At 39.8% G+C, this 12121-nt stretch overlaps 1 protein-coding gene across 1 annotated transcript; it reads left to right on the top strand.

The window, feature by feature from the left end:
- The first annotated feature begins 3754 nt into the window (after positions 1–3754).
- Positions 3755–11647, top strand: eef1e1 (eukaryotic translation elongation factor 1 epsilon 1). The gene is made up of 4 exons (XM_033985740.2): positions 3755–3873; positions 4744–4941; positions 7893–7988; positions 9845–11647. Exons 1-4 carry the CDS (start codon positions 3790–3792, stop codon positions 9986–9988), a joined length of 522 nt encoding a protein of 173 aa, XP_033841631.1. The 5' UTR covers positions 3755–3789; the 3' UTR covers positions 9989–11647.
- The last annotated feature ends 474 nt before the right edge of the window (positions 11648–12121 follow it).

A 12121-nucleotide genomic window follows, 5' to 3' on the forward strand; every position in this document is an offset into this window, starting at 1 on the left:
ATGAACAGCATTTTGCATGTTCTCCCTGTTTATCTGCAAAAATGGATCCACCAGGACTGTAAATGTAATTAAAAAAAGAATAAATAAAATAAATAATTAAAAAGTAATAAAAAAAGAGAAGAAAAAGTTATAAATAAATAAAATACAGTAAATAAAATAAAACAATGAAATCAAATAATACAAAATAAAAATAAAAAAGTTATAAATAAATAAAATAAAATACAATACAATACAACAAAATAAAATAAAGTAATTTAAAAGAAAACAGCTGAAGTTTGTTAGTATTTACTTAGCTTTTTAACTAATCAGGACACAGCATTTTCACTTTGCTCTTACTTCATAATTGTATTCTTAATAAGTAAACTTAAAAAAAATAAAAAATCTTCATAAATGCTGATTATTTTGAGTTCTATAAAACTACATAGACATATATTGTGTTCTTGATGAGCAAAATAAAAAAACAAAACCAAATAAAAAAACACATTTCTGTATAAATATTGGCTGTTTTGCTTTACATTATAACAAAAATGTGTCCCTGTGTGTTCTATAAACCACACAGATGAATATTGTGCTCTTGTTACAACCTGGAAAATAAAAAAATCCATATAATTTTCACATTTTCTGAACATTTCCTCCTTAACCGACGGAGAACGGTCCCTTCAGAGCGAGCGCGCGTCTCCATCTGCTCCCTGTATCCTCACGCTAACTCCACAAATCTGCTGGCGGCCATCTTTGCGTTACGAGATTGACCTAACACCAATATCCAATTTTACCAATGGGTGCTGACAGCAATGGTGTCTAGTCTTCACAACCGATCCCCGTCCCGTTTCCCTGAGCATGTGCACGCTCCCAGGTCAGGAGAGGTAACGTGTGTTCATACGGTGGACGGGACCGCGGCCTCGTTTATGGCTACGCCCCGCTCTGCACGCCCCTCGGCAACAATCCCTGACCCCTACCGGAGATATTCTTTACTAATGCGACCCCGGACTGTGAATGAGAAAAGTCCCAAAGGCGAAATAGTGGAATAGTCCGGTGCAGAATAGGGATCACTGTCTTCAACCCGCCTCAGTCCAGACGAGATGTGGCAGCTTCAAGGCATTTAGTTAAAGGAGACGCTGTTAACCGCTGCGGGCCGTTACACAACTCCGACGTGCACGGGGGGCTATAAATAAACATCAAAAAATGGCTGGAAAATACCTTGTTCCGTGGCATCTGATCTTTTGTGATAGCCGGAGTAGTCATTCTTCTAATTAATTTGTTTTCTGGGACAGTTTTATCTCAACAAATTGAGTTTAAAAATATCAGCTGTTCTGTTGTATTAAGTGCGGGGGGTAAACAAGGGGGAGCGGACGGAGCGACGTGTGCAAAGGGATAAGCATCAATGGGAATAACGCAACGCGAAGGAGGAATTAGAAACAAAAGACCCAGATTTTTAGATTCGTTAATGTGATGTTCTCGTGCGGTGCGGTTTGTTTTTGTGCTTTTTGTGCGTTCGGGGAGAGAAAATACACGTTATATCTACAAAAAAATGAGGGTTAATGCTCAAAAATGTGCAGAATATAACACGATTTACACGCACATATTGGTTATTTTGGAGTTCATAACACGGTTTCATCCATAACGTGTATATAAATGGATGTGGCTAACCTGCTAGCTGCCGCGTTCCAGGTCGACTCTGGCTCCAATTCACTTTCTATTGAAAAACTGTGTCCTCTCTCTCTGTACCTGCTGCTGTCAGACTCGTCATTTTGGTCTTAAATGTTCGTATTAACCCGTTCTAAAGTCCTTTATATGATCAGAACCGTCACAACATTTGGAGATTAGATTACCTTTAAAGCCAGACTCTGCCTCAAAAAGACACAGATCTGCTTTGGCCTGTCACAATAACACAGTTTGAAGATAGATTTATCGCTCAAGTAAATAATAAATACGAAAGGATAATAGTGAAACGAATTTATGCCACTGACACAACAACCCAAGAGCAGATTTAACCCATAGACTGTTTATATAAATGGACGTAGCTAACCTGCTAGCGACGCGTTCTAAACAGGAAGTGATCATGGTCGCGCTTCCAGCTTTATCGACTCTGGCTCCAATTCACTTTCTATTGAAAAACTATCGCCCCTCGCTCGTCATTTTGGCCTTAAATGTTCGTATTAACCCGCTCTACATGATCCTGGTGTTTTTATTTCGCTTTTTTGTCTGTAAATCAAGATATGAACATTAAAAACAGACAAATCAGGCGCCTTCTTTCCTTTAGCAACAGGTTTGATTGACAGCGCTGATAATTGCTAACTGTTAAACCAGCGGTGTGTGCGGGAAGACGCGTTACTATGAAGGAAATTAAAAATATTGCGTGATTATTTTACCTTTTAGAAAACACATGGTCTTGTAACTAAAACTCATTTGGTTTAGTCGTCAAAGACAGAGCTAGAAAACCTGCAGTTGTTTTTCAGATCTCTCTCCTTGTCTTGTTTTAACTCCACCTGTTCCATCCAGAGGTGCTCCAGCTCATGAAGCCTCCAGGAGCTCGTCTGACCACACCTCAGTCGGAGTGTCACATCTTTACTTTAAAATGTGTGTCCTCTGGTTCATCTCAAACTATATAAACTTGGCGATTTGTATTTTTCAGGGTCTGACATCAGGGGGAGACGCTGTTGGACCTGTTTTTTGCAAGAAATAAACTCTTCGTCTGCACTTCAACATCCATCAGAGCCTGCAAAACGAGTCTTATGTCCACAACAGTTACATTCAACAGCCTCGCTCCTGATTGGCTCTTTGGTTGCTATGACACCGTGATCGGAATTCCAATTACTCACTTAGTCCATTTCTTTATACTGTCTTTGTGCTCAACTCGCTAAATCTACTCGTCTCCAGTAAACACTGTAGCCTCGTCGTTTGACTTAAGGCAGGAGCAGACTTCGTATCACCCGTGTCTCTCTCTTTGCCCCGTCTCTGCATCTCCTCGTCTGTTTTATTGCGCTCGGCTCAATAATGTCCCTGATAAAATATGAGTTTGAGTTGAATATCCACAGTCGCTGACACCACCTGGAGCATGGTCGTTCAGGTGAGATGTAACAAAGAGGGCAGTGCTGCTGTGACTGTGTGTGTGTTTGTGTGTCGGTGTGTGTGTGTGTGTGTGTGTGTGTGTGTGGTAAACCGGAGAAAGTGCAGCTAAAATCGGTTTGACTGACAGGTGACATTTTATTATGGTGACACAGTTATAGTATAAAGTATAAAGTATAAATCTAAACAGACACAACAGGAAGTCAGTGTGTAAGAAGGACGGTCAGAATAAAACCAGATATTTTACTGTATTTTCATATTTAAATGTTTAAAATGTGTATATTCAGATGATGTTTTACAAAAATATATGATTAAGTTATAAAAATTGTATCAAAAAACTGTCACACATGGATTGTATTTTGACAGCACAATATTTGGTTGATTTGGATTGTAAATAAATTTAATTGTACATATTTAAATTTGATATAGGCCTAATTTTAATTTTAATTTAATTTAAATTTTACCTTAAATTTTAGTTTCAATTTTAATTTTCTTTTTCGTTTTAATTTTAATTTTAACTTTAATTTTTGTTTCAATTGTCATTTTAATTTCAATTTTTATTTTTTTTATTTTATTCAACGTTGACGCAATAAACCGGCACGACGACATGACGTCTCTGATTTGCCGGAAGTCCTGTCACTCAAACCTTACGTAGGGCGGGACTTGGACATTTTATCCAATCACGTTGCGCGCGTGGTGTTCCTCCCTCAGTCCCAGTCAAACATGGCGCTACGGGAGCTATCATCGTTGGAGAAGTATTTAGGACTGAAAAAGCCCAACAAGTACACCACACAAGGAGACAGAAAGGTGATTTTATAGTTCTGCTATGTGTTTAATCTAAAACGTTATTTAGCTGTTGATAAATAGAAAGTAACCGTTGAAATTGGCATGATAACTGTTAGCTTTGGTAGCTCTGCATGCTGAATGGACATGTGTATTGCTATAAAACTGTTTCTCAGTTGATTATTACCCCGTGTTGTACTTTTACATGAAGCCCCTCAACCCCCTCTTTCCTGTACGTGCTTTAAATCAACCAGATTAAATCCCTGTAGCTGTTATTCCTTCACTCAGCACAATAGAAATAGCACCATGTTTTGCGCATGCGCTCTAGCCACACATCCAGAGAGTCCAGTTAAAGATGTGAAGTGCAATAGTGTGAGCAGGTTTTTATAAAAGAACTGGGTTGGGATCGTTGTTATGAATAAAACTCTAAAATAACGTGTAGCATTGTCCATTTTAGATTCACTTGTATCATAATCTGGGGGATTTGGTCACTTTTAAGCATGATTTTCTATATTTTAGCTAAACAAATGACAATATGGTCCCTATTTACTGTTGGCAGGGATCAGATAGGTTAAATATAGGGGCAACTGAGACATTTCTTGTAAAAACTTGGACAAATCAATGGTTTTGGATAAATCTACTGGGACTCAGGGCTCAAAACTGGGACTGTCCCGGGTAAATGGGGACGTCTGGTTACCCTAAACTACTGTAAGTTTACCCAAGTCAAACCACTAGATCTGAAGTTTAAAAATTATGTTATCTGTTCTGAAATGACACAATCACATCTTACAATAACGACACAAAACGACTCAACATCTTGCAATAAACACATAAGACATAAAAAGTATTACCCTGGATAATTGTTGTTTTTGTTTAATATGTTTTTGTTCCCAGGTCCCAGTGTTACAGAACAATAATGGCCCTCCTCTCGTTGGACTTGTGACTGTCGCCTGTCATCTGGTCAAGGAGTCCAAGCGTCCGGAGCTGCTGGGGGACGGGGCAGAGGGCAGGGCGGTGGTGCAGCAGTGGTTAGAATACAGAGTCACTAAACTGGACGGGAGCAGCAAAGAAGAAACCAGAGCTATCCTAAAGGTACGAGAGACGTGCACCTTATACACACTAATGCAACAATGGTACTTAGAAATATTACATTATTATACAGAGTAGCGTGGAATGATATTGAAATTTGGTGTCATGATAATTATTGTTGCTGACGATTTAAAAAATGTTCTGGATATGAATAATTACAATTTTAATAATATGAATAGGTTCCAAATAAACATTTAATAAAGTATTTTACTTTGTTATAAGTGAAAACAACAGTGATCTAGAGGAGCTCAACGAGGAGAATTTTTTTTTTTTTTTCTGGTGATACAATGGTGATTATCTTTGGCGATTATCACGACTATTTATAAAGTGCCATGAACGAGTATCACGATGAACGATATTATTGTTTATCCTCTCATCCCTAATATGGAGCATCTCAATTTCTTTAAAATTAGAAGAAACTGAAAACATTGCTGCGCTCACCGTGTTCATCCCTCCTCTCCTAAACTTTGTTGTGTCTTTGTTGGCCTTGTTAAGACATTAGAGACGGAGCAGTCTGATGTGTGGCCCTACAGTGACATGGCCACAGACGAAAAGACCCTTAATGTGCCTGACACCAGTCAGTGTGAAATGGATCAGCGGCCTCTGCGGGCAGGAGCTGGGCGCCTCTCGGCCGTGTGCTGTCGGAGTGTGTGTGTTTGCGTGTGTTTGTGTGTGTGTGTTCACGTGCGTGTGTCCGTGTGTGTTTGTGCACTTCACAGCAGGACACGGTGTTGTGGCGGCTGCGGGCCCACGCTGAGGACCAGCATGTTTTCTGGACAGGCCTTTTAAATATTTTAATGGTGCCACTTACAGAAGGAAGTGGCCCTGAGCGGGTCGGCTCTGGTGCCCGGTGCCCCCTGTCCTGCTGCTGCAGCCGTGTCCTTAACACGTGTCTGTTAAACACGCAGTCAGCTCCCATTAACGCATCCAGGAATAAAAACTGTCAACTGTAACTGTCTCACCCCAGGAAACAAACGCTCAAACTGATCTGTGTCCGAAGGAGACGTTTGGTTTGAAGTAAGCGTCTTGTTTCATCTTAAGTGACGTTAAATTAGACGAGAAAACCTGCCTTAGTTACCAGGATGTCAGGCTGTTTTCTGAGTACGTCTGGAACTGGTTTAAAAAATGAAGTCTGTTTTCTGTGGAAATGGTTCTAAATTGTTTTTGACATCATTGTATTTAGGCCAGTCACAATAATCACAATATCGACTTATTGTGCAATCAATAGTAGATGGAACAATCATTTTTGGTGGTGAATATTTTATCGTGGGGATTTTTTCATTGTATTAGTGGGAAATGTGTTATTTTTCTAAACTTTGATGATATTTGAGCTAAAAATGTTGGATTATTAACTTCAGTAGTTAGTTTACATCTAAAAATGTGCCACAGAAGTGTTTCATATCTGCCATTTATTTATTGCAGCTCATTGACTGTAGATATTTTTGAGGGAGAATATCTGCCTTTAGTGTTTTTGTGTCAGGTGAACAAATTAGTTTCAATATTATCCTTAATTGTCTATATTTACTTAATCAATTGCTGGGTTTCAGGTGACATCACAATATTCTATTGGCCAACAATATTTAATACAGATGGGGGCAGACAAAAGTTAATATTGTGAAAATGCAGATTGTGTTGAAATACAGCGAGTTCTTGGGTCTAGTCACTAAAAGAAATGACCCGGTTCTTTTTTTTTTTTTTTTAAAGGAAATGAAAAGTTAATAATTTAGGTTCAATTTTTTTTTTCTCCTCTTTCAAAATTTTCCACCCTTTCCCTCTTATTTACTCAGTTTTCTTTTTCTGTTTTATTACACACACACACACACACACACACACACACACACTCCCATATAAGAAGAACAGATGCCGTTCTTATTGTCTCATTACCCTCTTCACACCTGGATGTATACACCCCCCTCCCCTCAAGTCAAAATGTCTAATGTCTTTAAAAAAAAACAACAAAAGACCAGGTTCAACATTTGCACAATATGGCAAAGTGCAATATAATTAATATGGAAAGTGGTTTCTTGAATCTGAAAACCACCAATTTATCACACTTCAAAATGTGTAATCGTGACAGGTCTGTACAAAAGACAAATAAGTGTTTTTATCCCTTTGAACCCTGTGTTTAATGTTATGTTGCACTGAGACCTGAGCAGGTACAGGTACTCGGCAGCTCCTCCTTGTGCTGCAGCTCCTCCTTGTGCTGCAGCTCCTCCTTGTGCTGCAGCTCCTCCTTGTGCTGCAGCTCCTCCTTGTGCTGCAGCTCCTCCGTGTGCGGCTGCAGCTCCTCCGTGTGCGGCTGCAGCTCCTCCGTGTGCGGCTGCAGCTCCTCCGTGCGGCTGCAGCTCCTCCGTGCGGCTGCAGCTCCTCCATGTGCTGCAGGGACCGCGGCCTCTGTCTGATGCTTGACTGGGCTTCAGCTCCATCGCTGTAGGCAAAGCAAAGCGAGGATCTGATTGTAGAAGGAGGAAGTCTGCAGTCTTCATGCCTTGTTTGGCATCACCCACTCTTGCTGCACAATAACTCCATTTGCCCCCAAGAACCTGCGTGTGCGTGCAGTGTTCTTCACACAGTGTACAAGTGCTAAGATGGTCCCGTCCCCTGGGACCAGCCGCGCCATGCACCACTTTGCACGGGCCCAAGAAACATGGAGTTTAAGACGGCTTCATTTGATCTGAAAGAGTTTAGTCATTTGGTAAAGAATAAACAAACAGCTTGTTTTGTAGAGCATCTGGTCTGAGCCTGTCCTCGTGAGCAGACGATGTCCCCCTCAGGTTATGTGGAATTCACATACACACAGCACAAATGCATGCTGGGACGCACAGCCCTATACCTTACACACACTTACACATGTGGCTTTGTCCAGTTGTCCTCTTTACGCTGTGTTTCTTAGAATACTGTCTGCTCCGTGATATTAACATCTCACATTTATATGCTTTGTTTGTTTTTTGCAGGAACTAAACTCCTACTTAGAAGACAAGGTTTACTTCGCAGGTCACCAGATCACTTTAGCCGACATCTTCATGTACCACGGAACACATTCACTCATGGTAAGTTTCTATTCAACTTGAGCTTTTGTTGACGTTCCCGACCAAAACGGAAAATCTCAAATGCTCATAATAAAATACACGGCACTGTTTGAAGCCGTGTCCCATCGCATTTACATGGTCCTAAAAGTGTTCGCTCTGCTGGACAAAATCGCACCGTAAACCCGCTGCGTTCTTCTCCAATTCACTTTCCTCTATCAGCACTTAGTTAAGTCCAACCACAAGTTTAATAGGCAATTTGTCACAGAGCATCACACACAATTAGACCAGTCATATGGCCAAAGGGCGCTGGCTTGGATATAAATGCGCGGTTTGTAAACAGATTCTCACTTGTCTTCAGAGAAATAAGACGATGTGATATCTTGAGCAGCCGACCAGGGAGAAGTACATTTATTTGGCCTTCCAGGATGAAAAAGTGAAGACGGACGGAGGGAGGGAGGGATCACATGTTACAATATGTGAGTGTTTGTGGCAGGGACGAGCGCCCGCCCTGCGCCCGCCCTGTGCCACCAGGCAGGGGGCGTCGCTTCAGTTTGCGATCAGTGCCGTTTTTTAACCTCCGGGGGGCAGAGGTCAGATGGACAGACCCTCAGCCATTCACTGCCCTGTTGTTCAATTTACCAAAAACAAGACGTGAACATTAAAGTGACTGATGGGATTCAAGTTGCGGCTGGTCTTAATTAAGTAAAGTGTTAATAAACAGGCGGATACTCGGAGGAACTGTGATGAACTTAATGAAAAAGTAAGATTTTTATGCAGAAAACAGCTGTGGACATTTGAAACTGAACCGGATTTAGAGCTGGCAGTTAAATTATTGTATTTCAATTTTAATAGTTGTGTCTGAGCAGTGTTGGAAGAAGTACTCAGTTTGGTACTTTTACTGGTATCTGTACTTTTACTTAAGTAGATTAAGTAGATTTTTCTGTGATACTTAAGTAAAAGTAAGTACCTGTGCTTAAAGAGTAAAAAGTGAAAGTATTTCTCACAGATTTTGAGTCTTATAAAACTTCAAATGTGTTGATTTTGATAAAGATTTGAGCTGAATTTTGTTCAACAGAAACAACTAAATTCTAAATCTGTTTTTATTTGTATATTTTTGTTTTGCTCAATTTCTGAACGTGTTAAAAATAAACCCTCAGACTTTTCAGCAGGTCTCAGACAAAATAAAAAATACTTTTACTTTTCAGTCTTGTTCAAAAATTTAGTGGAGTAAAAAAGTACAGATACTGCTCTCAGATGTAGTGAAGTAAAAATCAAAAGTGTCCACTGTAAAATGTACTTATGTAAAGTACAGATACCTAAAATGTATATTTAAGTCTAGTACTTTGCTACCTTCACTTTGTTGTTGTTGTTCCACCACTGATCATAGTTTTTGTCAGTCATATTTTTTTAACTAAAATTTAATGAATCATAATGACTAAAATTACACACATTTTTGTCGACCAAAAGTTCTAATACTTCTGTTGAATAATAAAATAAATAAACACCCAAACCTGGCGACAGTGGCTCAGTTTGTAGAGCATTTGCCCACTGATCTGAAGGTTGGAGGTTCGAATCCTGTTCGTGACATAAACATCATTGGTTGAGTGATCAGCTTAGCTATACCTACTATCCACAGGTTGGTGGTGCGATTCCAGCTCCCACAGATGATCGCTGTTGTTGTGTCCTTGGGCAAGACACTTCACCCACCTCGCCCCAGTGTCTGTGTGCACTGATGTATGAATATGTGTGTGAATGTGCGAGTGGTTCCTTGATTTAAAGAGCTTTGAGTGTCTTGAAGGTGGAAAAGCGCTGTATAAAAATGTGACCGTTTTCCATAATTACTACAAATGATCACTTCCTTGATCCTCTTTTCCCAGGTCGACTTGAGTGTCCAGGAGAGGGAGCAGTTTGTGAATGTGACGCGATGGTTTGATCACGTCCAGCACGTCCGCGGGCTCAGACATCACCTGACCCCCGTCGCCGTGCTCCGCAACAGGATCTACACAAGCAGACACCATTAAGACTCAACCTGAACCGTGCATCTCTCAGCCCTTAGGTCCACACTCGCCCTTTACACAGCCCAACGTCAGGAGATTAGTTTGTTACACGTGATCATAACTACACCTGAATTAGCCGTAAATAAGCATGAACGAAGATAATGAACAAATGGTTTATTAAGAAGGATTCCAGCTTTGTATTTACTAAGATGAGGAGTGAACTTGGGTAAAGAAGGCGCCTCTTTTGTCTGTTATTAATGTTTATATCTTGATTTACAGACACAACAGTGAAATAAAAAGACCAGGATCATGTCGAGTGGGTTAATACGAACATTTAAGACCAAAATGACGAGTCTGGGGACACAGTTTTTCAATAGAAAGTGAATTGGAGCCAGATAGATTTGGAATGTGGTAGCTAGCAGGTTAGCTTTACCTATTTATATATAAAGTCTGACAGTGGCAGGTGTTATAGAAGGTTGGTGAGTCCCACAGCGTAGGGGAAAAGACTTGTTCTTGTGGGGCATCCAGGGTGAAAAGGTTCCGCTGTGATTCTTTATAAACTATTTGTTCATTCTGAATCAAGTCTTTCTTCATGCTCTGTTGAGGATAATTAGGTGCAGTTATTATAAAGGGTTTTTTTTTTTTTTTTTGCAATTACAAGTTCGTCTGCGTAATCCCATTGTCGTCCTGGTCTGATCCGTAGCAAAATAAAATTTCAAATCTGTCACTGAACAAAAGTTTTAGAGTGAAAACGTTTTGCTGCTCGTCCAAACCGCTTCTTCAGAACAGGTGCGTTAGCTTCAGTGTAGTTAGCTCCTCTCTGAACTGTCATATTTAGACATTTATTGCATAATCGTTCGGGCCCCTAATGGTTGTTCTTACATCTATTAGCATACTGGCTAGCATTATTGTTTTCGTTGCTCTGATTTAGGTCTGAGGATGGAGTTAGAAATAGAAGATCGATGTTCCTGTTCAAAGCTGGATTGTCTTTCTTAACAAAAATGGCCTCTTAAACTCCCCTCTCCATTTCTTTTTAGCTATGATCTGCTCCTCTCTCTCTTCAAAGTCGTGGTTAGTGACTTTGAGATGGAGTTGAACGGCAGATTGGTGTCCTGAGCTGCTCTCGTGACAGCACATGTTGAACGTCTTCACTCTAAAACGTTTGTCCACTTGCAGAATTGATTTTTATTTTTTTGCAGTTACACTTTCCTGATCCTGCCATCCGTGATTTTAGAGATGATACGTCTGCTTTGTATTTCTGTAACGTGAACTCGCCTTTAGCACCTCGTGGCAATAGAAGGTACCTCATACACAAGGGAATACACGTTTAACTATTACAGTGTCTTATCACAAGGTAATTTTTATCTACAGTGTATTTTTGGTGAGTTTAATGAATAATTTAATAAATGTGACGCCAAGGGAGCGATAACACAGGGTTTTAACAGTGTTCAGCTGAGTTTTAGTAATTCCAAACTTTATTTTATTTGATTTTTTTCTTATCTGCCGTACACAACATGGCATCTGACTCACTGCATCTCACTGAAAATCTCATTCAAAATCATCTAATCTAGGGAATAAATTTACTAGAACAAAGTACTGGATTGTGTTTTTAAAAATGTCAAGTACCTGTGTGTTTGTTGAAATGGATCCTGCTGCTAACGCAAATAAAATGTGCTAATATTTACCTGCTTTTTTCTTTTTTCAGTACAAAAACGTTCGTCTTACACAGTGTCACGATAATCACTGTATCAGCTTAATATATAGAAGCTGGAACAATATATTTTTAGGGAGATACTAGGGAGATTTTTGCCATTTTTACAAAAGAAGGTCAGATTTGAGCTGTAGACGACAGAATAACTTCTATGGCTGATTACCGTTTCGTTTTGCTATTTGTTGCCGTTTTTATTGATAATTAACCTTTAGAAATTGGTTTACTTACCTTTGTATCAGTGGCACAGCTTCAATATTATCATTTACCGTAATATTTCTCAATAAATCGTACTTTGAAATGTGTTACTGTGACAGGTCTACACTGTGTTGGGAAATAACTGAACACATTTATCAAGAACACATGTTCACAGTGCAAACCTTGAGTAACTATTCCAGTACAGTTGCTCTTTACTTTGGTGATACTCAGATTACTTTTCTTAATTAAAA

The sequence above is a fragment of the Periophthalmus magnuspinnatus genome, chromosome 20 (genome assembly GCF_009829125.3).
Source record: "Periophthalmus magnuspinnatus isolate fPerMag1 chromosome 20, fPerMag1.2.pri, whole genome shotgun sequence".
Lineage (NCBI taxonomy): Eukaryota > Metazoa > Chordata > Actinopteri > Gobiiformes > Gobiidae > Periophthalmus > Periophthalmus magnuspinnatus.

Bases quoted from the DNA above. Each gene is read 5' to 3' on its own strand.
- eef1e1 (XM_033985740.2), top strand. From the start codon at position 3,790: ATGGCGCTACGGGAGCTATCATCGTTGGAGAAGTATTTAGGACTGAAA. The intron at 3,874-4,743 runs GTGATTTTATAG...TTTTGTTCCCAG, and splicing joins CCACACAAGGAGACAGAAAG to GTCCCAGTGTTACAGAACAA. The intron at 7,989-9,844 runs GTAAGTTTCTAT...CTCTTTTCCCAG, and splicing joins ACGGAACACATTCACTCATG to GTCGACTTGAGTGTCCAGGA.